The sequence below is a fragment of the Lepisosteus oculatus genome, chromosome 6, assembly GCF_040954835.1.
Source record: "Lepisosteus oculatus isolate fLepOcu1 chromosome 6, fLepOcu1.hap2, whole genome shotgun sequence".
Lineage (NCBI taxonomy): Eukaryota > Metazoa > Chordata > Actinopteri > Semionotiformes > Lepisosteidae > Lepisosteus > Lepisosteus oculatus.
This window is the reverse complement of record NC_090701.1, coordinates 44,355,080-44,378,949: the sequence shown is the minus strand read 5'-3', so window position 1 is coordinate 44,378,949 and position 23,870 is coordinate 44,355,080. Positions and strand designations below refer to the sequence as shown.

General features: G+C 43.8%; 1 protein-coding gene across 1 annotated transcript; it reads right to left on the bottom strand.

Moving 5' to 3' along the window:
• Window positions 1-7,922: 7,922 nt before the first annotated feature.
• Window positions 7,923-22,237, bottom strand: LOC138239466 (mucin-2-like). The gene is made up of 12 exons (XM_069191673.1): window positions 22,229-22,237; window positions 21,585-21,649; window positions 18,722-19,583; window positions 17,702-17,766; window positions 17,249-17,397; window positions 15,329-16,641; window positions 14,661-14,725; window positions 14,339-14,487; window positions 13,444-13,739; window positions 12,289-12,350; window positions 11,468-11,610; window positions 7,923-9,557 (listed from the first exon to the last, which is right to left on the bottom strand). Exons 1-12 carry the CDS (start codon window positions 22,235-22,237, stop codon window positions 9,454-9,456), a joined length of 3,282 nt encoding a protein of 1,093 aa, XP_069047774.1. The 3' UTR covers window positions 7,923-9,453.
• Window positions 22,238-23,870: the final 1,633 nt, after the last annotated feature.

Below are 23,870 nucleotides of genomic sequence, written 5' to 3'. Positions count from 1 at the left end.
TCAACAGACTCCTGTACTAATAACCCCTGTCATGGCTTCCCTGTACAGGCTCCCTGTGTAGTTTAGAGTTGAATTTAAATCCAAGTCCTTAAAAACCTAGCTTATTGCTGCCTCAAAGACCAGTAACGAACAAGGTGCAGGAGCTTTAATAAAAACAAAATAAAAATAAAAAGGAGGATAGATCTGCAGGGCTCTGTGTCTCTGCCTCTTAGACATTCTTTAAAAACCATGGCCGGTTGTTTCTCTTTGGTATGTCAGTCCGTTCAGCTCGTTTCCCAGTTTTATTCATTAATTACATTTATTTTAACGGCTTAACGGGAAAGGCGCTCCACGAAAACAAAACCCAAAATTATCTTGGGAATGAATCATAAACAGGCAGAGATGACTTAATGTCAGGAGGTGATCAGAAAGAAGCAAACAGGAAGAGCGTGTGCAGTAAGAGTAAGAAAACAGTATTTTTGAGGTGGCAGAACCTGCTTTTCCAGTGCTGCTCTTTCCCTGAGAGTTTGGCTCAGGGACCGATAAAGCAGGGAGGTGTAATGCCTGTTCTTTTTTTTTCTCTGTGAAAATGAAGTTATGATCTATTTCGTAATTAATGATATCACAAACTCCAGGAAACTGGCTTGGATGAAGCAAGACAAAGCAATACCTGTCACACAAATAACATCTGTTTTCTTTCAGATTTATCCAACACAGGGTAGCAGGGGAGCCGGAGTCTATCCCAGTAAGCAACGGGTTCAAGGCAGGGCACATCCTGGACAGGACGCCAGTCCATCGCATGACACACACTGACACACACACTCACACCAGGGCCCATTTTCTCATTAGCCAGTTAACCTACCAGCATGTCTTTGGACTGCGGGAGGAAAGCGGAGCACCAGAGGACGTGGGGAAACTCCACTCAGACCGCTCCCCAGGAAGTGAGCCCAGGGCCCCAGAACTGCAAAGCTGCTACGTGGTCTACCAAGTGGTCCACTGTGATTTCACACATTTCTGTGCTTTTGTGCCACATTTGCCTGATTTTCGGACTGTTATAACTCACCTGTTTGTTTTAAAAATATTCTGCTCCTGTTAGTAGTTGTGTGGTAAATTGAGGGCTCATCCTTTAACAGCCCTATCCCTCACTCTACCTCTAATACAGCTGATGTGCAGCGATTGTACTGTTAACAGCTAAACCTTCCACACAGACTAGTTAGCTTTTCATGCTCTTAAATGTATTATAAAGTATTTATTTGGCTGCTCAGAACCAAGACTTCATTTTGGTGTATCTGATGTGTAACACATGGAATATTACACCAGGTGACACAGGCTCAGTTCCTCCAGCCTGTCTCTGTGGGACACTCCTTAAAGTCTGGGAATGCATCTAGTCAGACGTCTCTGGACACATTCCAGTGCAGGTTTTCTGAAACACACTGATCAAACACACAGAAATCTAAATGATGCATTACTAGTACATGGAAAATTTGGCCATTAAACCGCTGGATTAAAATTCCACTCTTTTAACCCTGTATGCAGTACTGCACAGATACTAGATCGTGTACAGTATATCCAACCAAACCTTTTCATTGCTTACCCTCCTTGTCTAGAAGGCGCAGATGATATGTCAACATGACCACCTTGGTCTTTTCTAACTCAGTGTTTCCCATCTTTAACATCATCAGTCAGGTTTCTCTTCTTTATTTGTTTCTTGTTACTTTTGAGTTTCTGGCCACTGCGCCACCATTGTGCCTTAATTCAAAACTGCCCTGTACGAATACAGTTGAGCCAATGAGCTGCAAGCCTCATGAGTGTAATTTGTAATTTGGCCAGGAGAAACACCCTTTAATGACCACAGAGAGTCAGGACCTCGGTTTTACGTCTCAGCCGAAGGACAGCAGCTTTTTACAGTATAGTGCCACCATCACTAAACTGGGGCATTAGGACCCACACAGACCACAGGGTGAGCGCCCCCTGTTGGCCCCACTAACACCTCTTCCAGCAGCAACCTTAGTTTTTCCCAGGAGGCCTCCCATCCAGGTACTGACCAGGCTGAGCTTCAGTAAGCTGCCAGTTGTGAGTTGCAGGGGTGCTGTATTTGCTTTTTGTTTTGAGCCTTGAATGTTTGAAGTGGGTTGTGTACATACTGCAATAGCTGTCAACAGCTAACACAAAAGTGTCATGATGTGTCAAAAGTGTGAAAGCCACCAAATGTGAAAACCGTGCAAGGGGCTGAGTACTTTTCCAAGAAACAGTTAAAGAAGAACATATAATTTTGTAAAACAGAGGGGGGCATTTAGCATTTTTCAACTTTCTTTGGTATAGTTAGTTGCTTAATTACCCACTTCAGCCATTTCATTAAAGAAATGGTGTATTCGCTACAATAACATGACTGGGCAGCTTGTTCCACATCCTCACCAATCTCTGTATAAAGAGTGTCTCCTGTTCTCAATTTTAAATGTCCACTTGTGTCCTGTGGTTCTGTTATCACTGCTCTGAAGACATCTACTGGGTTGACCTTGTCTGTGCCAAGGGGGATTTTAACACTTGCATCAGGTGCCCTACGAGTCTTCTGTGTTTAAGGCTAAAGAGACTCAGTTCCTTTAGCCTGTCAGTGTAGGACACTCCCTTCAGAAACAAAAGAGACTCAGTTCCTTCAGTCTGTCAGTGATAGACTCTCTCTTAAGCCCCAGGATGTATCTGGTTAATGTTTTCTGGGCTGAATCCAGTGAAGTCTATCAGGGTGTGAGGAAATACCTCAGAGACAGGGGCTCGCTGTGGCCAGTGTCTTGGGAAAGACAAAGACTTTCTCAGTCCAGCACTGTTCTTTCCTGACTCCTCAGACACCACTCATCAGAGCTGTGAGACTGTGTTCAGTGTTGATTTAAACAAAGGACATTCTCTGATGCACTGTTGTTTCCTCCAAACTGGCAGATCCACCCTGCAAGTATAAACCCTCCGCACCGCGGTGACAGAGGAAAGGGAGGTGGAGATGGAGAGATTGACACTGGGATTCAGCCCTGATGTTATCTCCTGTGAAACAGGTTACACTACAAAATCCCCAGTGTGCACAAGATTAGATATTAACCGAGAATGTGTCATGTGTGCTTTTTGCCAGATATACACAGCATTTAAAACATCCTGACCTTTCCTCCTCTTGGACTCAGGCACTGATTGTACTCGTGCATTCCTCACTAGTTACACCTCTCAGGTTCATGGTGTTTTTGAAGAGCATGCATGGGTATGAAAGTTAATGAACAAGTCCTCTAATACATGTACAGACTGCTGAATCATGTTATCTAGTTCTGTTTCCCAGAGCTGCAACTAAAATACACTGGTTGTGCAAATTCATCATTTTGCTGGGGCTTAGAAAACACTATATTTTAAAAAAGAGCACCAATGAAAATTAAAATAAACCTAATAAAAAAAAGATTACAAACTTCAAGGCAAGCCTGTAACGTTTTCTAGGTAAACTCATTTATCTAATTTTCTAACCTTTTTATCCAGGACAGGATCACAGGGGAGCTTGAGCCTATCCCAGCAAGCAACGGGCACAAGGCAGGGTACACCCTGGATGGGACGCCAGTCCATCACAGGATACGGTACACACACAGACATGCACAATTCACACCAGGGCCAGTTTTCCCAGAAACCAAATAACCTGCCAGCCTGTCTTTGGAAGGGAGCTCCAGGTGAATCATTCAGCCTCCATGTACAAATGGAACTGTATTGTCAATGAGTTACTGGTCTGAAATAAGTCACTATTGGCCTCGGGGCACTGTTCCTCCCAGTGTTACCGTTAACATTCATTCAAATAACTGCTAACTATCCAATGGGCTCCCTGTGTTCCTCTGTCCTGTAAGACTGTCCGAGGAGGCTGCGGGCCGGTGGGAGTCGGGAGTATAGTATGGCATCTCAGCAAGGACACAGTGCTTTCGAGAGGCACCCTTCTTCTGCCATGATCACCAGAAACGTACCATCTGGGCTGTAAACATTCAATATCATACATACATTCCCATACATATACGTCACTGTACAGTTGTACAGTACAGTTGTTATGAAGCGTCTTTCAGGACCCTAGCAGATGACACAATCCAGAAGGGAGTGAACACACACGGGGACACGAGGAAATAGCGGGGGCGTGACGAAGGTGCTCCGGGGGGCGTGGCCAAGGCGAACAGTCCAAAAGGGAGTCCAAAGGGAAGTCCAATGCCGACAAAGGTCCAGAGCCGGGTGATAAATCTGCCGTTGAGTGGAATTAAATATACTCCTTAATTAGATACACGGATTCAGTGTTGAATTAGTGTGCACAGCACACATGACCTGTCTGAAAGCTGATCTTGTTCCACATCCCCACCACTCTTTGTGTAACAAAGTGCCTCCTGTTCTTGGTTTCAAATGCTCTTCTGCATAGTTTCCACTTCATCTTCCTTATAAATCCAAAAGTCACATAAGACCTGTATGTATTCCAGTAAGTGGGCCTGTCCTGCAGGTACTCAGGCTGCATCAGTTCAAGCCTGCTGAGCCTCATTGTAGACATATTCATGACAGGAGCTCCAGGAATCTCGCCCCTGAAACAGCACACCACTTCCTCTTCGTGTGTTGCCAGTGCCCTTGCATTGCTAAAACAGAGTGAAGAATGTTCACATTCCAAGAAATGGTTCCAATGACAACCCACATAATCAGCAGAGAATCGTTTCACAGTTCTCTGTGTGAATTAGCTAGTTCTGTAACACACTTTCCTGTAAGTCCAATTGTGACCGATAAACCTAACGTCTGTTGCTGAAGTTCACTCTGGGCTAAAATGTACTTCACAGCAATTTGGGATACCGAAGGATAACAGTCGTGAACAAATTCTAGTAAGCGCTACGTTTCAAAAAGTGTTTTTCCTGTCGTTGTGGTAAAGACACAAATGAATAATGAGTTCTCTGTGTCCCTGTTGAAAGTCGCAAAAATGAGCTGCTGTTTATGCCAAGCCCTGGTCTGACTTTCTTGAGAATGAAAAAGCCAGCCAGAGGACACAAGTTGAAACTACCCAGAAGTGCACTTAAAACTGAAAACAGGAGGGTAAAAAAGTGTGAAAAAGGTCACAAAGGAGGTCATTCAGTCCATCTACTCAGTGAGAGAGGAAGTTGCTAAACAAGTTGCTTCTTGCAAGAATCCAGGGTATGGGCTTCACCAATATGGCTGGACAGCTTGTTCCACACCCCCACCACCCTCTGTGTAAAGAAGTGATCTCAAGAACAAGTGCACTTCTTCTTCTTATATGGGACATAATGTTATCTCCGTGGAATGTCTCAACACAGCGACACACGGCGCTATCATATTTTAATTCTAACAGGAGTGGGTTTTCTGCAGTCACGTTCCAGAAAGCAATCTATTGAGATCTAAAACCAAGACTCTTCTTGAGTCCAATTAAGTGCTGAAGTTCAGAGATGGGCTTAAAACAAAATCCGGCGTCGATTCTTGCGGATATCCACAGCATCATCCAACGGGAAAGAGGCTGCTGGGGGTCCAGCTGAGTTCCTATTCAGCAGAGCCAGCGAAGACAATTCTGGCACCACAAAGGAGTTCCTTGGAGCCCAGGAATGTGCTGCCTTTTCCTTTGGCCTTCGAGCATGTTTCGCCCCTGACACAGTCCTGCATGCCGACGACAGATCCAATCTTCGCCTGGAGGAAGAAAAACACGTCTCAGGCGATCGAACACTGATACAGGCAGACGCTGCTGTTCGAACGTCATGTCAGAAGGAAGTACCAGGACTAATTATAGATCTGAGGGGGAAGGAGGCAGGGGTAGCTGGAACTACACTACCTCCTTAACCAGGCACCCTTTCATGTTTAATCACTCCATCAATTTCGGCTACAGGGCCGAGCGCACGTTTCACAGTGCAGTTTATCTGCCAGTTAATTGTAAATCGCTCAATAAAGCAATGAGAAAGAGCTGTTTAAATTCCATGTTATTATGTGTATTGTACACATGCATTTTAAATACTTTTTTAATGCATTTAATTTCAATGAAATGCCTTTTTATAGCAAGCAACTGAGCAGCGTCGTGGTACACAGGTTTACCGAGACGGATAAAGCATTAAATTGAAGTGGTCAAAACTGCCAGGTGAGATGGTCTGTCACCCAGGAATTCTGAAGCTCTTGCGGGGTCTTCTCTGTGGAAAAGAACTGAAGAAACTGAAAACTGACTGACCGATGACCATGTGAAAAATCTGCTCCAATCATTTTCACATTTGGAATGGGTCAAAAAGCAAATAGAATATAAATTCTGTTGACCATTTTGAAAAATAAAACACAATAGGGTTGAATGGCAATCAGGAGGTGGGATGTTGAAACTGCATAAATACATTGTTATGTACACAACATTCAAAATGAGGCCTTATTGGGTCACCACGTTACAAATGGATGTTACTACTCTGTTACAAAATCAGACAGGAAAGAACTAGACTGATCTTCCTACCTGGGCTGAAGAGAATGTCCTACACTGACACACTCAGGCCCCTGAAGAGTCGTGGTCTTGAACAAGGAAGATTAGACAACCGGTGTCAATTACTCACAGCGTCCAAGACACTGTGAAAGTCAACCAAGCAGTGGAACACAAACTAGAGGACACAATTGGAATCTATGTGGAAGTTTTTAAAACGATGCACAAAGGGTGGTGAGAGTGTGGAACAAGCTGTGCAGTTACTGAAGCCGATACCCCAGTGCCGTTCCAGAAAGAGCTGCGTAAGATCATTCACCCTTTGGGTGCTACAATTACACCTAAATGTTTATAGTGAATAGGCAACACTATAATTGAACAGGACAATGCTGTCTCTGGTGCTATCTGCATGGAGTTTGTATGTTCTCCCCCTATTTGGCAATTCTCCAAGAGCTCCAGTTTCCTCCTACAGTCCAAAGATCTACTGGAAGGCTAAATGTTTACTCAGAAAAAACTGTCCCTGCTGCATGATTGGACTGGTGTCCCTTCCAGTGTGTACCCTGCCTTGCACCCATTGCTTGCTGGGAAAGGCTCCAGCTGCCCTGTAACCCTGGATTGAATAAAGCGGTTAGAAAAATGGATGGAAATCTGGAGCACTGGCCCATGTTTATCAAAACACTTCAGAACTTACAGATGGTCACAAAAGAGGAGGACGTTTGGCCCATGTGATTTGTTCAGTTCTTCGGCAGCTATTTGATCAGAGGATCTCATCCGTCCAAGAGCTCGTCATCCGCAGCTGAGCTGTTCCAGACTCCCACAACCCTTTGCGGAAAGGATTTATTGTAGTTCTCTCTTGTAGTCCTCTAGTTCAGGTTTCACCATGGTTTCTGAAGAAATTCTTCAAGGTGACAGTCATCAAATCCCATCATCTGTTCAAGAGTGAGGCTTGAGCACTAGGACAAACCACACTGGAAAGGAAAGCACTGGAAGAAGCTTTTATTAACAAAGTACATCATGACGCGCAAAAAGAAAACCTAGTCGAATTGATCTAACAAAAGGTAAATCCATGAACCCTTTTACATACCAAATATCTACATGAACCCCATGTGAGAATGTGACTCTCACCCCTTAACCAATTAAGTAATCAATCAATGCACCATATCTGAACCTTTTTGCACACAGTGGAGCATTGGATACTCTCTAGTGGCAGATCATCTGAAACTACAACCCTAGTTATTGCTGGGCTACTGCTGGACTACTGATTAAACACACTTGCATAGCAGCACTGACATAACACATAATAGTGCATATAGGATTACTGTTGTCACTTCTCAAACTTACATCTCTGATGATTTAAACATTAACCGGTTGTTAAATTCAAGTATACAATGGTTCAAAATGTCAATACCACGTTGTATATTTTTTTAATCACCGGCTGGACTTTGGATAGTCTTTCTGATGAGGCTGTAAAAACAGTGATTCATGTCTGTCCAAGAAGAAATCAAACAGAACAACGATGACAGGTTTTTGCAAGTTTTATTAGTATATAAATATAAGAACAAAAAAAAAACAAAAATAGAGCTTTTCAGATTTTCTAAACCTTATGGTAACATTTTTAATATTTTCTAAGCACTATACTTGGTTCTGAGAATTGACATGCGTCCGGATCACTAAGCACATCTCTCTGTAATCTCCAGGCAGTCCAGGCCTGCCTGTGTCACGATCACCTTTACAAAAGTCACAGGGGTCAGTTCTCACTTCGAGACACTGAAATGTCTGCTTTGGACACACAGCAGAGCTGCCACAAAGACCTGACAGGTTGCCTGTGACTCAGTCAGAGATGAACATCTGAAAATAGGAAGTGTTGAATTTGGTTGTGGGTAAAAGCCATGTAGCAACACAGAAGTTGTATTATAATAATAATAATAATAATAATAATAATAATAATAATAATTGCTTACACTTATATAGCGCTTTTCTGGACACTCCACTCAAAGAGCTTTACAGGTAATGGGGACTCCCCTCCACCACCACCAATGTGCAGCATTGCTATGCTGCTGTTTGTTGTTCTTGACACTCATTAGCAGAGGATTTTTTAAAAACTGTTAATCCAGAACAGTCTTTACACCTGTCACCAAACCTGTCACTAGTAATTGTATGCTATATTATATAATTATGGTAGAGGAGGTTTGGGCGGGAATGGGCGGAGTCAGACAGGGCACTGATGGGGCGGTACCTTTGGGAATGGGCGAGGTCAGATGAGGCAGTGACGGGCGGTACCTTTGGAAATGGGCGGAGTCGGAGGAGTCAGTGACGGGTGGTACCTTTGGGAGTGGGCGAGGTCAGATGAGGCAGTGACGGGTGGTACCTTTGGGAATGGGCGGAGTCGGACGAGGCAGTGACTGGGCAGTATCTTTGGAAATGGGCAGAGTCAGATGAAGCAGTGACATGCGGTACCTTTGGGAATGTGCGTAGTCACCGTTGGGGCTGTGACAGGAATGATACCTTCGGGAATGGGAGGAGTCACAGTCAGGGTTGTAACAGTAGTGACACGGACATGGGCAGCTGTAACTGAAACTGTAAAAAGAGTGAAAGCTCTGGCGAAGAGGGGAGATAGGGGTCTACATATCAGAGGAATAGAATTTAGTGTAACTTATTTTTAAACCACAACCGCAATAAACAAACAAAGAAATGCAGGCATAGTGCAAACTAAAGCAGACTGCTATTGTGAGATTCTGATGTACATTAACTGCTGTGACTTGAGATGGAAACCCATCAGTGACCTTAGGCTCATCATGGGCCTGGATGACCAGAATTACAGACTCGTGCACTTTTAGCTCATAAGAGTCCCAGAACAAAAAGTCTACTCATTAATATAACATATCTCTGGAAAAAGTAATAATATCCTAAAACTGTGTTTAAAACAAACCCACAGTGCTATGCATTTCATTGCATTTCCCAAAGTAAAGCAATATAACAAACATTAAGACCATGTTTCGTTTTACGTGAAAGAATAAATATTTCAGGCAGGAAGGGCTCGTTGGCGACATCTAGTGGAGCCATTGTGTCAAGACAACAAGCACTGTGGCCAAAGCCAGGGCGAGGAGCGAGGACAGGCTGGTCCGCAGGGCGGGGGCCGAGGAAGGCGGGTTGTCTGCGGGGGAAGGAGCGAGAAATAATTACTATTTAAACACCGAAACTGGAAGGGCAGCGAGCCAGGCTCTTGCTGAACACACTCGGGTCCGAAAGCAACAATGAGCAGAATCGATTGCAGCAGCACAACCAGGCACTGGAGTGAGTCTAATCTTCCAGCTGTCCGCCAGGAAACCTTGATTCTATCACACATGGAGGACAGCAGCAGGGTCCACTTATTCCTGACAACAGGGGGCGCCATCCCCTAACTGAATCTTAAGGTTAAACGTGGGCGTAAGTAAATTAAACATGTTTCTGGATTCTATTTTTTTTTATCGGGCGGTAGGCAGGTGGTCATTGAACAGCAGAAGCTCACCCAGCCACTGCCCTTAAACACAGGAGCCCCTCAAAGCTGCTGTCTGTCACCTCTGTACTCCTTGTGTGCTACTGCCTGGGTATCTACGACTGAATCTGTGAAATTAATTACGTTTGCAGATGATAATACCCTGGCAGCACTAATGACTAAAACGGAAGAAGCTCTGCACAGCTCAGTGCTTTGAGGAGCTGGTGCAGTCAAAGCAATCTCTAGCTCAATGTCAGGAACACCAAAGAGGTCAGTCATCTTTGATTTCAGATGGGACAGGAACGACCTACAGCCTCTTGTGATTGTTGGTCAGATTGTGCGGAGGTTAAATACCTTTCAGCTTCTTGGCACAACAATCCCCTCCACCTTGAAATGGGAGACCGATGTACGGTATACCAGACAGTAAACAAACTCAATCGGAGACTATTGTTTTCTCACGCAGCTCAGAAAGTTTGGTATTTCGGGAAGCCACGGACTAAAATTAAGGACTAAGATCAAGATAAAGACTAAATTAAGATCTAAGCATTTTTTAAGGTTTCAAATACGTTCACATTTTTCTCGGCACTTAAGGCAGTCTGACAGGCTTGCGTGTGGGCTCACAGAATACAGTGGTTTGCTCTGAAGTCTGTGATATCTGACCTTGCAGACCTTGAAATTGAAAAGCAGGTGAACAGAAGGATTATGACCTGCTTGAGGCTGATGTATACATCTACTTTACAAGTTAGTAGCACAGGAGTTAACTACGCAACAGCGTCCTCTCGCACACTATTAGTGCGGTTCCCGGCATTATTTGCGGTATGTGTATTAGCATTACCGTCTGGAAATACGTCTGGAAACCTTCCCATGGTATTTGTATCAGTTTGGTGGGGTGAGACCAACCCACCAGAGGAAATGGGTTTTGGGGATATTAAATTTATAGTATAGTGTAAATTGTATTTAATTCATGTTAAAATCCGGGGTCTTTTGGGGTGGGACACAAACGTATGGCGTTAGTTGACTATGTAAAGCTGTCAGGTTACTAATAAAGATTTTTTGTTAGAGATGAGTTAAAGTAAGTTGTAATGTAATTGTAAAGTTCTTATTTATGACGTTATGTAATATGATATGATGTTCGAGCACGTTCAAATCTTAAACAGAGAAGGTAACGTGTAGGTAACTATGAGTTGGTTTCCTCACTACAAATTATGATACTTGTGTCCTGGGCCACCGGTGGAAATCATGTGGAAACCTTTTGTATTGTTCTCTGTTTCGCAGAAATTAAAAATTTGAAATAAGAGATCCCAGCCCTACCACCAGACCACAGGCTAATCGATCTGTGCAAGACGTCACAACTGACAGGAGCTCGACAACTCGAGAGGTAGAGACTTGGCAGGAAGTCGCCCAGTGGGTTTATGGGGGATGTAGTTCGCATGTGCGGTCCAGCGTCTCAGAGTCAACCTGACTAATAGCAGCCAGTTATTCTGCACCCGGTTCTCTACAATACATTCATACCCATGTGCCCCGACAGAAAGCATATACTAATAGCTATGTCCTGCTATTGGAAACAACTAGGACAGGGTTACACTTACTTGAGGATATAATAGAATTTACATCTATTGGCATGATGACCTCAGAGTTAGCTATTGCGTCCTTCATGGTGTTGACAATATCAGTTGCAGAAGGAGAAGTATTTCGGAATACCAGGTCCATGTCGGCCACAATTGATCCCCGACTGAAGAAAGAAAAAATAATAGAGAAATTCAAACTCAGCTATGTCCAATTCTTCTGAATCAATTGGAAACACTTACTAACAGACACAGGTGGAAACTACAGGGGAGTGCATTTAAACCCGAGATCAGGAAGCATGTCTTTACACAAATGGTGGTGGGAGTATGGAACAGGTGAAACAACCATGTTATTGAAGCCAATACCTTGAGGTGAGCTCTTCCAGTCAGGACAGGAGGCACTTTTTAACACAAGGATTTGTGTGAATCTGTTTTATATATTGTATATATTGGGTACGTATATTATGTATATTGTATAACCTTTCTTATGTTGTTAAATGTAACACAGTCCTACGCTAGTGTGGTCTCCACTCCATGTTGAAATGAATACTGAACACTTTACTGTGTAATATAGTTTGTAAGAGCTGTACTGAATAGTGCACTGTGTAACTCTGTGTTAGAGCTTTAATGAGCACTGTGCTCTTTATTTCCTTGTGTTGGGGTTGATACTGTCCTCTGTATTTTAGAATGCATTGATAGACATCACTGTTGGGCTTTTCTAGTAAATACTGAGACTGTGGCAACAATGTCAGTACCCTGATCTCTAAAGAGTCTCCATAACTTTGGGAAAAGCAGAATTGATACTGAATTGATAGAGTTCTCCTTAGACACAGCTCAGCTCTTACCTGAACTTTCTCACTCTGGAACGAAGGAATGTGGTATATTTTTTCTTGTAAACCTTATTCACCTGCAAAAGAACAGAAAAGACTGAAAATCTGCAAGCTCTGCTTTTCCTGTTGCCTTGCAGTACAGACCTTATCAAGAAGTGGTTATTACGATATAATTGTTGTATAATTCGTTTTGTATAATCTAATTATACATCGTAGTTCTTATAGAAAGCAGTAGGTATAGTCCTGAAGGGGACTGTTCAGTGTTTATGGCAGTGAGCAGCTCTCATGTACATGTAGTTTATGCTCTTATTCTGCTGATACTTTAATTTGCCACAAGTGATAAAAATCACAGAGGTCATTCAGAATGACTACGTTCTTAGGGTCCTAGTTCTGGCTGAGCTGAGAGAGGAATTTGTTTTAGAAGGTGAGACAATACGGCCACAACAGAGAGAAGTAATTCTGCCTGACGTCAAAAGTCAAGTCAAAGCTCTCTTTAAAAAGAGTGAAGAACGAGACAAGATAACACCTGAGGATATTTGGAAAAAATAGAGTTGAAAGGTTGGGATAGTCAGATAGGAGCACAGATCTCAGAAAGGGGGGGTATTCTACTTTAAAACTAATAAGGATCTGTTGGCAAATTCTTTTTCATTTCAGTAAAGGAGTTACTGGTGACTCCTAAGGCGGCGTCCGTTCATCCGCTCATTTTCTAACTGCTTTATCCAGTACAGGTTTGCAGGGGAGCCAGAGCCTATCCTGGCAAGCAAGGGTGGTGGACAGCAGTCCATTACAGGACAGACACAGACTTAAACATAGACACACATGCCAGGGCCAGTTTTCCCAGAAGCCAGTTAACATACCAGTATGTCTTTGGCCTGTGTGAGGAAACTAGAGTACTCAGAGAAAAACCAAACAGAAAACACAAAGCGAGGATACAAACAAACAAACTCTCAAAGATATCCAGTATATATATACTGTCACACACAAATCCCATTACTTCTCACATTCCAACCCACACATCCTTCTCCCACCCCATCTCCAGCTGTGCAGTTCCCCCCTTATCTAGCTCCTCATACTGTATGGGAATCCAGTTCTCCTCATCCGATAGCCAGTGGGCTGAACCTCAGCCAAGCACGACTAATACTTGGGTGGCATTATTCCTCATGAACTCACCTGATCAGTAACTCCACTCGCAAAGTTCTGGAAAACTGAAGAGTTGGTATCTGCAAGACTTGCAATAAAGGTTTGCATTATGCTGAAGCGAAGAGGAGCAGTTACTTCTACCACCACAGTGGTGCTTGGAGGTGTTGTTGATGTTGTAGAAGAAGTTGTTGCAGTAGATGCAGCTGTGCTTGTGGAACCAGTAGCTGTGCTTGTGGAACCAGTAGCTGTGCTTGCAGGAGTTGAAAAGGTGGTTGTAGGAGACACAGTTGTTGCAGGAGCTGTAGTTGTGGATGTCGTATTGTCTAGTTGAGGAAGAAAGATGATATGTATATTATTAACAAGTGATATAATTAAGCTGTTTCATAAGTAGGTAATGTATAAAATCTTGTTGGATTTTCTTGGGTTCTTATAGTTCAACTACAGGGAAGTGCACTAAAAACATATAACATGAGGAAATCCTTTACACAAAGTGTGTGTGTTTGGGGGGGAATTATGGAAGATTCTGGCCAGCCATGTTGTTGAGGCCAATACCCTGGCTTCCTTCAAGAAGCACCTGGATGAGATCCTGGGACCAATAAATTACTAACCACCAAACAGGCTGAATGGGCAAACGGCCTTCCCTTGCCTGTAAGCTTTGTTATGTTTTTAATGCTCAACACAGCTGATTCACATCAGGGCAGTGTGGATGAAAACACATGGAATATAGATGATGTATAATGGTCATAAAGGTAGGCAAATACTCACCTTTATTCATGTTTTAATTCTATTCATATGATTCTTTTCCACACTTTGCTGCTTTGTTCTTTCTTGATCCAAATAAACATTCATAATGAAGGTTCGCTTCAAAGCTGAATTTCTGTGTCATGTGTTGGGCACGAAGATGATGTCATAAAGCCTTGCTTACCTGGGACTGTAATGGTGTCAGACAGTATCGTCAGGTTGAGAGCTGAATCATTCAAAGCTGTCTTCAGAGTGTTAACAATCTCAGACGCACTGGGCACAGAGGTCTGGTTCGTGAACTCCAGGTCCATGTCAGTAATGACTGATCCTTGCCTGAGGAAAGGAAGTGAATAGCAATGAAGGAGGTTTCTTGCAAATCTTTGCAGTCTCTTAGTCTCTTCACTCTCACACTTAGTCTCCACATCCAGAGACCAGCTCCAGGTGTGAGTGCAGATCTGACAGGGTGATTTTGTACTGTGGCTCAACTGACTGAGCTCAACTCTTACCTGAATCTTCTCACTCTGGAGCGAAGGAATGTGTTAGGAAATCTTCTCTTGTAAACGATATCCAGCTGCAAGGAAACAAACAGCCTGAGACCTCAAGCTCACTCTTGCAGAATCACTTTTATCACTTTTCCTGTACAGCTGTGCTCTCTGTTCCTGCACAGCAGAAATACCGACACCTGCTGTCCCTTGCTGATTTTTCCATTGGAAGAGAGAAAGCATGTAACAAAGAGAGGTCTTCATCACAAACTCACACCAGAAACAGTGAAATTTGTGCAATTATGTAGGAATATATTTTCACTTTTAATTTGCCGCATGTAAAAACCTTTGATGACCCCATATTTCAACTTTTCATATGAACTTGTAACAGTTCATCACAGTTTTACACATTTATTCTTTTTCTTCTCCTTCACTTTGTGGAAGTTCAGACTGTTGGAAGACTTTTACAGTACAGATGTTGTTGATGTACGAAAGTTACAAATGTGAACTAGTAGTCTCATTAGGTTCTGTCAAAACTCAAGTTGACAGAACACAACTCGAGTTGTGCTTCTGTTCAAGTTTGTGATCCCAGTTTGATACATACCCAAAACATACCCAGTCATTTTAGTGTGTTAACACATTTGCAGTCAATCTGTAATGTAATGATTTATTTAGCCCACCTTCACACTCACCTGGGTAGTAATATTTTTTGCTAAAGTTATAAAAGCAACAGAGTTGGAGTTCTCGAGGTCAGGAATAAAAGTCTGATTCAAACTGAACTGCAGGGGAGCAGTTGCTGGTGCTGGTGAAGTTGTGCTGGCCACAGGAGAAACTGTTGAGCTTGCAGCTGATGGAGCTGTGCTTGCAGGACCAGTAGTTGTGTTTGCAGGACCAGTAGTTGTGCTTGCAGGTGATGGAGCTGTGCTTGCAGGACCCGTAGTTGTGTTAGCAGGACCCGTAGTTGTGTTAGCAGGACCCGTAGTTGTGCTTGCAGGTGATGGAGCTGTGCTTGCAGGACCAGAAGTTGTGTTAGCAGGACCCGTAGTTGTGTTAGCAGGACCAGTAGTTGTGCTTGCAGGTGATGGAGCTGTGCTTGCAGGACCCGTAGTTGTGTTAGCAGGACCCGTAGTTGTGTTAGCAGGACCAGTAGTTGTGCTTGCAGGACCCGTAGTTGTGTTAGCAGGACCCGTAGTTGTGTTAGCAGGACCAGTAGTTGTGCTTGCAGGTGATGGAGCTGTGCTTGCAGGACCCGTAGTTGTGTTAGCAGGACCCGTAGTTGTGTTAGCAGGACCAGTAGTTGTGCTTGCAGGTGATGGAGCTGTGCTTGCGGGACCAGTAGTTGTGCTTGCAGGACCAGAAGTTGTGTTAGCAGGACCCGTAGTTGTGTTAGCAGGACCAGTAGTTGTGCTTGCAGGTGATGGAGCTGTGCTTGCAGGACCCGTAGTTGTGTTAGCAGGACCCGTAGTTGTGTTAGCAGGACCAGTAGTTGTGCTTGCAGGACCCGTAGTTGTGTTAGCAGGACCCGTAGTTGTGTTAGCAGGACCAGTAGTTGTGCTTGCAGGTGATGGAGCTGTGCTTGCAGGACCCGTAGTTGTGTTAGCAGGACCCGTAGTTGTGTTAGCAGGACCAGTAGTTGTGCTTGCAGGTGATGGAGCTGTGCTTGCGGGACCAGTAGTTGTGTTTGCAGGACCAGTAGTTGTGTTTGCAGGACCAGTAGTTGTGCTTGCAGGTGATGGAGCTGTGCTTGAGAGACCAGTAGTTGTGTTTGCAGGACCAGTAGTTGTGTTTGCAGGATCAGTAGTTGTGCTTGCAGGTGATGGAGCTGTGCTTGAGAGACCAGTAGTTGTGCTTGTAAGAGATGTAGTTGTACTTGCAGGACCAGTAGTTGTGTTAGCAGGACCAGTAGTTGTGCTTGCAGGTGATGGAGCTGTGCTTGCAGGTGATGAAGGGGTGGTTGTAGGAGACACAGTTGTTGGAGATGCTGTAGTTGTGGATGTCGTATTGTCTAGTTGAAGAAGAAAATATATGTATATATTTATTATTAACAAGTGATATAATTAAGCTGTTTCATAAGCAGGTAATGTAGGAAATCATGTTGGGTTTTCTTGCATTCTTATAGTTCAACTACAGGGAAGTGCACTTAAAACATATAACATGAGGAGATCTTTTACAAAAAGTGTGTGTGTTTTGGGGGGAATTATGGAAGATTCTGGCCAGCCATGTTGTTGAGGCCAATACCCTGGCTTCCTTAAAGATGCACGTGGATGAGATCCTGGGACCAATAAATTACTAACCACAAAACAGGCTGAATGGGCAAACGGCCTTCCCTTGCCTGTAAGCTTTGTTATGTTTTTAATGCTCAAAACAGCTGATTCACATTAGGGCAGTGTGGATGAAAACACATGGACTATAGATGATGTATAATGGTCATAAAGGTAGGCAAATACTCACCTTTATTCATGTTTTCATTCTATTCATATGATTCTTTTCCACACTTTGCTGCTTTGTTCTTTCTTGTTCCAAATAAACATTCATAATGAAGGTTCGACTGCAAAGCTGAATTTCTGTGTCATGTGTTGGGCATGAAGATGATGTCATAAAGCCTTGCTTACCTGGGACTGTAATGGTGTCGGACTGTATCGTCAGGTTGAGAGCTGAATCATTCAAAGCTGTCTTCAGAGTATTAACAACCTCAGACGCACTGGGCACAGAGGTCTGGTTTGTGAACTCCAGGTCCATGTCAGTAATGACTGATCCTCGCCTGAAGAAAGGAAGTGAATAGCAATGAAGGAGGTTTCTTGCAAATCTTTGCAGTCTCTTAGTCTCTTCACTCTCACACTTAGTCTCCACATCCAGAGACCAGCTCCAGGTGTGAGTGCAGATCTGACAGGGTGATTTTGTACTGTGGGCTGAACAGTCTCTCACTCCTATGCTGTTGCAGCGAGTCTAAACTGACAGTGAGGGACAAGCCTGCAGTGTTTATACAAGTACTGCTCTCCACCAGACTGTAATTTCAGCTTTTAAAACAGAACTTTATCTGTATTAAGACTGAGCTCAGCTCTTACCTGAATCTTCTCACTCTGGAGCGACGGAATGTGTTAGGAAATCTTCTCTTGTAAACGGTATCCACCTGCAAGGAAACAAACAGCCTGAGACCTCAAGCTCACTCTTGCAGAATCACTTTTATCATTTTTCCTGTTCAGCTGTGCTCTCTGTTCCTGCACAGCAGAAATACTGACATTTGCTGTCCCTTGCTGATTTTTCCATTGGAAGAGAGAAAGCATGTACAAAGACAGGTCTTCATCACAAACTCACACCAGAAACAGTGAAATTTGTGCACTTACGTAGGAATATATTTTCACTTTTAATTTGCCGCATGTAAGAAATGTTACACATTTATTATTTTTCTTCAACTTAACTCTGGGAAAATCCAGACTGACTGAGTTGGAAGATATATACAGTACAGATGTTGTTGATGTACGAAAGTTACAAAACGTGAACTAGTAGCACCATTAAGTTCAATAAGATAAATCTCTTCAGCAGCCAGTGCAGGTCATGGAGAAAGATCCTATCATGGTCATTAAGGTGATAAGGAGTCTTGAATACCTGATTGCTCTAGCTGTGTTTTATAGTCTATCGCAGTTTAAGCCGCAGTGCTCATAACAGATACCCCCTTACAGAACTGGGCTACCCGGGGTCAATTATAGTATTGTGATGAAGGATACAACAGCAGTGTCTGCATTTGGACTTGAATACAGGTGTATCTGTTCCAGAGCAGTAACACCCTCACCAACATTCAATTATAACCAACGCACAAATCTAACAGATGAGAAACAAACATCTGTAGATCATGTTCTGCTACTTCTGGGAGAGTCAGAACATAAGGACATCTGGATGATTTCAATACTAATGTCAAAACTCTGCAGTTCCAGCCCATTCTAGTACCTGAGTTGTGCTTCTGTTCAAGTATGTGATCCTAGTTTAATACACAACCAATATAAGGTGCAGTTATTATAATGTTTTAACGCATTTGCAAGTAATCTGTAATGCAATTATTTATTTTGTCCACTTTCACACACACTCACCTGGGTAGTAATAGTATTTGCCAAAGTTATAAAAGCAACAGAGTTGGAGTTCTCGAGGTCAGTAGTAAAAGTCTGATTCAAACTGAACTGCAGGGGAGCAGTTGCTGGTGCTGGTGAAGTTGTGCTGGCCACAGGAGAAACTGTTGAGCTTGCAGCTGATGGAGCTGTGGTTGCAAGAGATGGAGCTGTGCTTGCAGGACCAGTAGTTGTGCTTTCAGGAGATGAAGCTGTGCTTGCAGGACCAGTAGTTGTGCTTGCAGGACCAGTAGTTGTGCTTGCAGGACCAGTAGTTGTGCTTTCAGGAGATGGAGCTGTGCTTGGAGGACCAGTAGTTGTGCTTGCAGGACCAGTAGTTGTGCTTGCAGGACCAGTAGTTGTGCTTTCAGGAGATGGAGCTGTGCTTGCAGGACCAGTAGTTGTGCTTTCAGGAGATGGAGCTGTGCTTGCAGGACCAGTAGTTGTGCTTGCAGGACCAGTAGTTGTGCTTTCAGGAGATGGAGCTGTGCTTGCAGGACCAGTAGTTGTGCTTGCAGGACCAGTAGTTGTGCTTGCAGGACCAGTAGTTGTGCTTTCAGGAGATGGAGCTGTGCTTGCAGGACCAGTAGTTGTGCTTGCAGGACCAGTAGTTGTGCTTGCAGGACCAGTAGTTGTGCTTGCAGGACCAGTAGTTGTGCTTACAGGAGATGGAGCTGTGCTTGCAGGACCAGTAGTTGTGCTTTCAGGAGATAAAGCTGTGCTTGCAGGACCAGTGGTTGTGCTTGCAGGACCAGTGGTTGTGCTTTCAGGAGATGGAGCTGTGCTTGCAGGACCAGTAGTTGTGCTTGCAGGACCAGTAGTTGTGCTTTCAGGAGATGGAGCTGTGCTTGCAGGACCAGTAGTTGTGCTTGCAGGACCAGTACTTGTGCTTTCAGGAGATGGAGCTGTGCTTGCAGGACCAGTAGTTGTGCTTGCAGGACCAGTACTTGTGCTTGCAGGACCAGTACTTGTGCTTGCAGGACCAGTACTTGTGCTTGCAGGACCAGTACTTGTGCTTGCAGGACCAGTAGTTGTGCTTTCAGGAGATGGAGCTGTGCTTGCAGGACCAGTAGTTGTGCTTGCAGGACCAGTAGTTGTGCTTGCAGGACCAGTAGTTGTGCTTTCAGGAGATGGAGCTGTGCTTGCAGGACCAGTAGTTGTGCTTTCAGGAGATGGAGCTGTGCTTGCAGGACCAGTAGTTGTGCTTGCAGGACCAGTAGTTGTGCTTGCAGGACCAGTAGTTGTGCTTTCAGGAGATGGAGCTGTGCTTGCAGGACCAGTAGTTGTGCTTTCAGGAGATGGAGCTGTGCTTGCAGGACCAGTAGTTGTGCTTTCAGGAGATGGAGCTGTGCTTGCAGGACCAGTAGTTGTGCTTTCAGGAGATAAAGCTGTGCTTGCAGGACCAGTGGTTGTGCTTTCAGGAGATGGAGCTGTGCTTGCAGGACCAGTAGTTGTGCTTGCAGGACCAGTAGTTGTGCTTTCAGGAGATGGAGCTGTGCTTGCAGGACCAGTAGTTGTGCTTGCAGGACCAGTAGTTGTGCTTTCAGGAGATGGAGCTGTGCTTGCAGGACCAGTACTTGTGCTTGCAGGACCAGTACTTGTGCTTGCAGGACCAGTACTTGTGCTTGCAGGACCAGTAGTTGTGCTTTCAGGAGATGGAGCTGTGCTTGCAGGACCAGTAGTTGTGCTTGCAGGACCAGTAGTTGTGCTTGCAGGACCAGTAGTTGTGCTTGCAGGACCAGTAGTTGTGCTTGCAGGACCAGTAGTTGTGCTTTCAGGAGATGGAGCTGTGCTTGCAGGACCAGTAGTTGTGCTTGCAGGACCAGTAGTTGTGCTTGCAGGACCAGTAGTTGTGCTTGCAGGACCAGTAGTTGTGCTTTCAGGAGATGGAGCTGTGCTTGCAGGACCAGTAGTTGTGCTTGCAGGACCAGTAGTTGTGCTTTCAGGAGATGGAGCTGTGCTTGGAGGACCAGTAGTTGTGCTTGCAGGACCAGTAGTTGTGCTTGCAGGACCAGTAGTTGTGCTTTCAGGAGATGGAGCTGTGCTTGCAGGACCAGTACTTGTGCTTGCAGGACCAGTACTTGTGCTTGCAGGACCAGTAGTTGTGCTTTCAGGAGATGGAGCTGTGCTTGCAGGACCAGTAGTTGTGCTTTCAGGAGATGGAGCTGTGCTTGCAGGACCAGTAGTTGTGCTTGCAGGACCAGTAGTTGTGCTTGCAGGACCAGTAGTTGTGCTTTCAGGAGATGGAGTGGTCGTTGTTGTGCTGGGTACTGGAGATAACGAAATGAGAAATGTTTTGGATTTGTTAAACCACACCTTTATTAATGACTGTATTTCTGATCCAAGGATGATTCATTGGTGTGTGGCAACTGATTATGTCTTAGAAATCTTAAGTATACCTAAAATGACTTTGAAATTTCAAACTAATATCAGAACCTTATATTAAAATAAACATTAAAACTAGTTCCACCAATATCAGAGAGAATTCCATTTTTTATAGTGTCAGTACTGTTTTTCTATTAAAGTATAAAAAAGAAAGAATTAGTAATGAGGATAACGATTCAGTCTTTATTACCTGAAGCCACAATTGTAGAGGTGTTGACAGGGAGAGAAAAGCCAGAAGTGTTTGCTGCAGCCTTCAGAGTGTTGGTGACTTCACTGGTGTTTGGAACAACTGTCAGATTGTTAAAGATCAAGGTAGAATCGACGATCACTGACCCGCTCCTGAAATTGATGCGGGGAAGAAAAAGGCATTTTGTGAGAAATACAGAGCTTACCAGCTTAGAGACCTCTGAGGTCTGGACATTAGTTTGACATTCAGAATCATGTTCCAGCAACACCTCCTTACCTGAATTCTTTGATTTCTGTACGATTGAAGGCAGCTCCAAACTTATTCCTGTACACAGTGTCCAGCTGTGAAATACAAGGACAGAAAGACATCTTTAGACATCCAAGCTGTGTATCATGGCTCTTCCAGGACCTGGTCAGTAACCATTGACGTTTTCTTGCATGTGCCTTCTTTACAAAATACAGTGACTGAGGCAATGAGTCCTTCAACAATTGCAGTGTAATAGCTGGGCTGCAAGGCAAACACAGACATGACAGAGCAGGGCAAAATCCATCCATCCATGTTCTAAACAACTTGATCCAATACAGGAGGAGAAGCCAGAGCCTATCTGGAGCCTAGCAAGCAAAGGGCGCAAGAAGGGATACACCCTGGACAGGACGCCAGTCTATTCCAGAGCATTCTCTGACACAAACATAGGCACACTCACACCTGGACAATTTTCCTAAAAGTCAATTAACCTACCAGTATGTCATTGGACTGTAGAAAGAAACTGGAGCACCCGTGCCATGCTCACTCTCACTGGAGTGCTGAAGAATGCACTAGCATTAATACTGAGCCACAATTCACCTGTCAGTCGGCTGTTTGCCGTGACTACATGGTCAGGAAGTAGGTCTGATCTACCTATGCACAATTAATGTCCTCACCCGTCTCATCACGAACAAATTATTTGAGAGCAGGCTTTGCTTCACTCAGGTCTCAGTCTTAGAATCTTGGAGTCCTACACTCTTTTTGTTCTCTACTCTTGCATTCCCTGCGTGAGTTACTTTGTGGATACCCCGATTACCAGCTTCTTGGATTCTCGACACTGCTTCGCTCTGACCTTGCCTTTTGGAGTTCCCTTGATTCTTACTCCAGTGTCTATTTGGCTATGAACTTTGCTGCACTATACATTTTGGTTTGTGTTTTCTATCTGCCACCTCAAGTCAGCTTGCTTGCCTTTGCCTGCACCTGTGTTCTTCTCACTGTCTTGGATCACGGCTCTCATTCACATACGAGCAGTGGTAATACAACCTGGAGGATTCCCATGAGAACACAGAGGGAATACACAAACTTCACACAGACAGCACCCAAGGTCTGGACTTGAACCCAGGGCCCCAGTGCTGTGAGTCAACAATGCTAAGCACCGCACTACAATGCCACCCATCGGTGCAAAAACAGCACTCTTTATTCACAATGAGCAAAAACAATCAAACCCTTGCTCCTGAGCACAAACTAATCTTCTTTTCAGATGTCATCGCTGTCAAAAGTCGACATCACAAAAACATTCTCTCATATCCAATAAATGTATCCCTCCTTAGACGAGCACTTCACTGTTTTTTATATTTTATACAACAAAATGGTTTATTTGTATTACTATGCGCACTATGTATGCACTGTTTGAATATCTACAGACAGCTTGATGCTCTTTTACTGTTGTGGGTTTTATTTTGTCTTTGCACAAGATTTATTAAGTAGAAGATTTTAAGAATACAGTTCTGTACAGGTAATGAAAGACAAGCAAGGGAAGGCCTTAATTCAATGATGGGAAAAGAGAGGAAGAAACCGTGATCTCAGTGTTAACATCGTAGATTGTGACAACTTTGTCAAAGATTTCATGATCATCCAGACATAACCTGCCTGGAGCTCTGTATTTGAACCTTGCTAGTGAGAGCTTGCTATTGTTGTGTTCTTAGGGAACCTGGGTTTCGTGGGTAAAAGATACAGTACCTCCGTTAAACATGTATTTTCTATACTTTTAGAATTGGGAGATACAAAATAAATGTGAGCCTATCATCCAGGGTGCAGAGAGAGAGAGAGATTTAACTGCAAATTGTATTACATTTATTTAGAAAGGTAGTTTATCACCTTATAATGTGTCCTCTGTAGGCATTAGGCACAGCCTGGGGTGACCAGAACGTTAGGCCTCTGATACACCTTGTCTGTAAATACTGTACATAGAGTAACTTGTGTGTGGTATGTTGTGTTGTGCGTAATGCAGTTTGTGTCTTGTCGTCATTAATAAATATTTGTTTAACCAAGTGTGCCTGGATTATTACGCCTTTTCACCAAAGCTGTGCCAGAGAACAAAGAATTAATGTGCCTCTAGTTATGCCAACTGCTTGGGTATATTCTAGATAAATCACTTACAAGCAGGGGGTGATGAATAATTATTTTACTTATTGACTAAACCTCTTGGTCAATCTCGGATTTTTGAAACCTCCCGTTTGTAACAAAGGGAATGGCAGTCTTATTCTTTGGATTCAAGATTTTCTTATGGCTCGTCCCCAGGGGGTCTTGTTAAATACT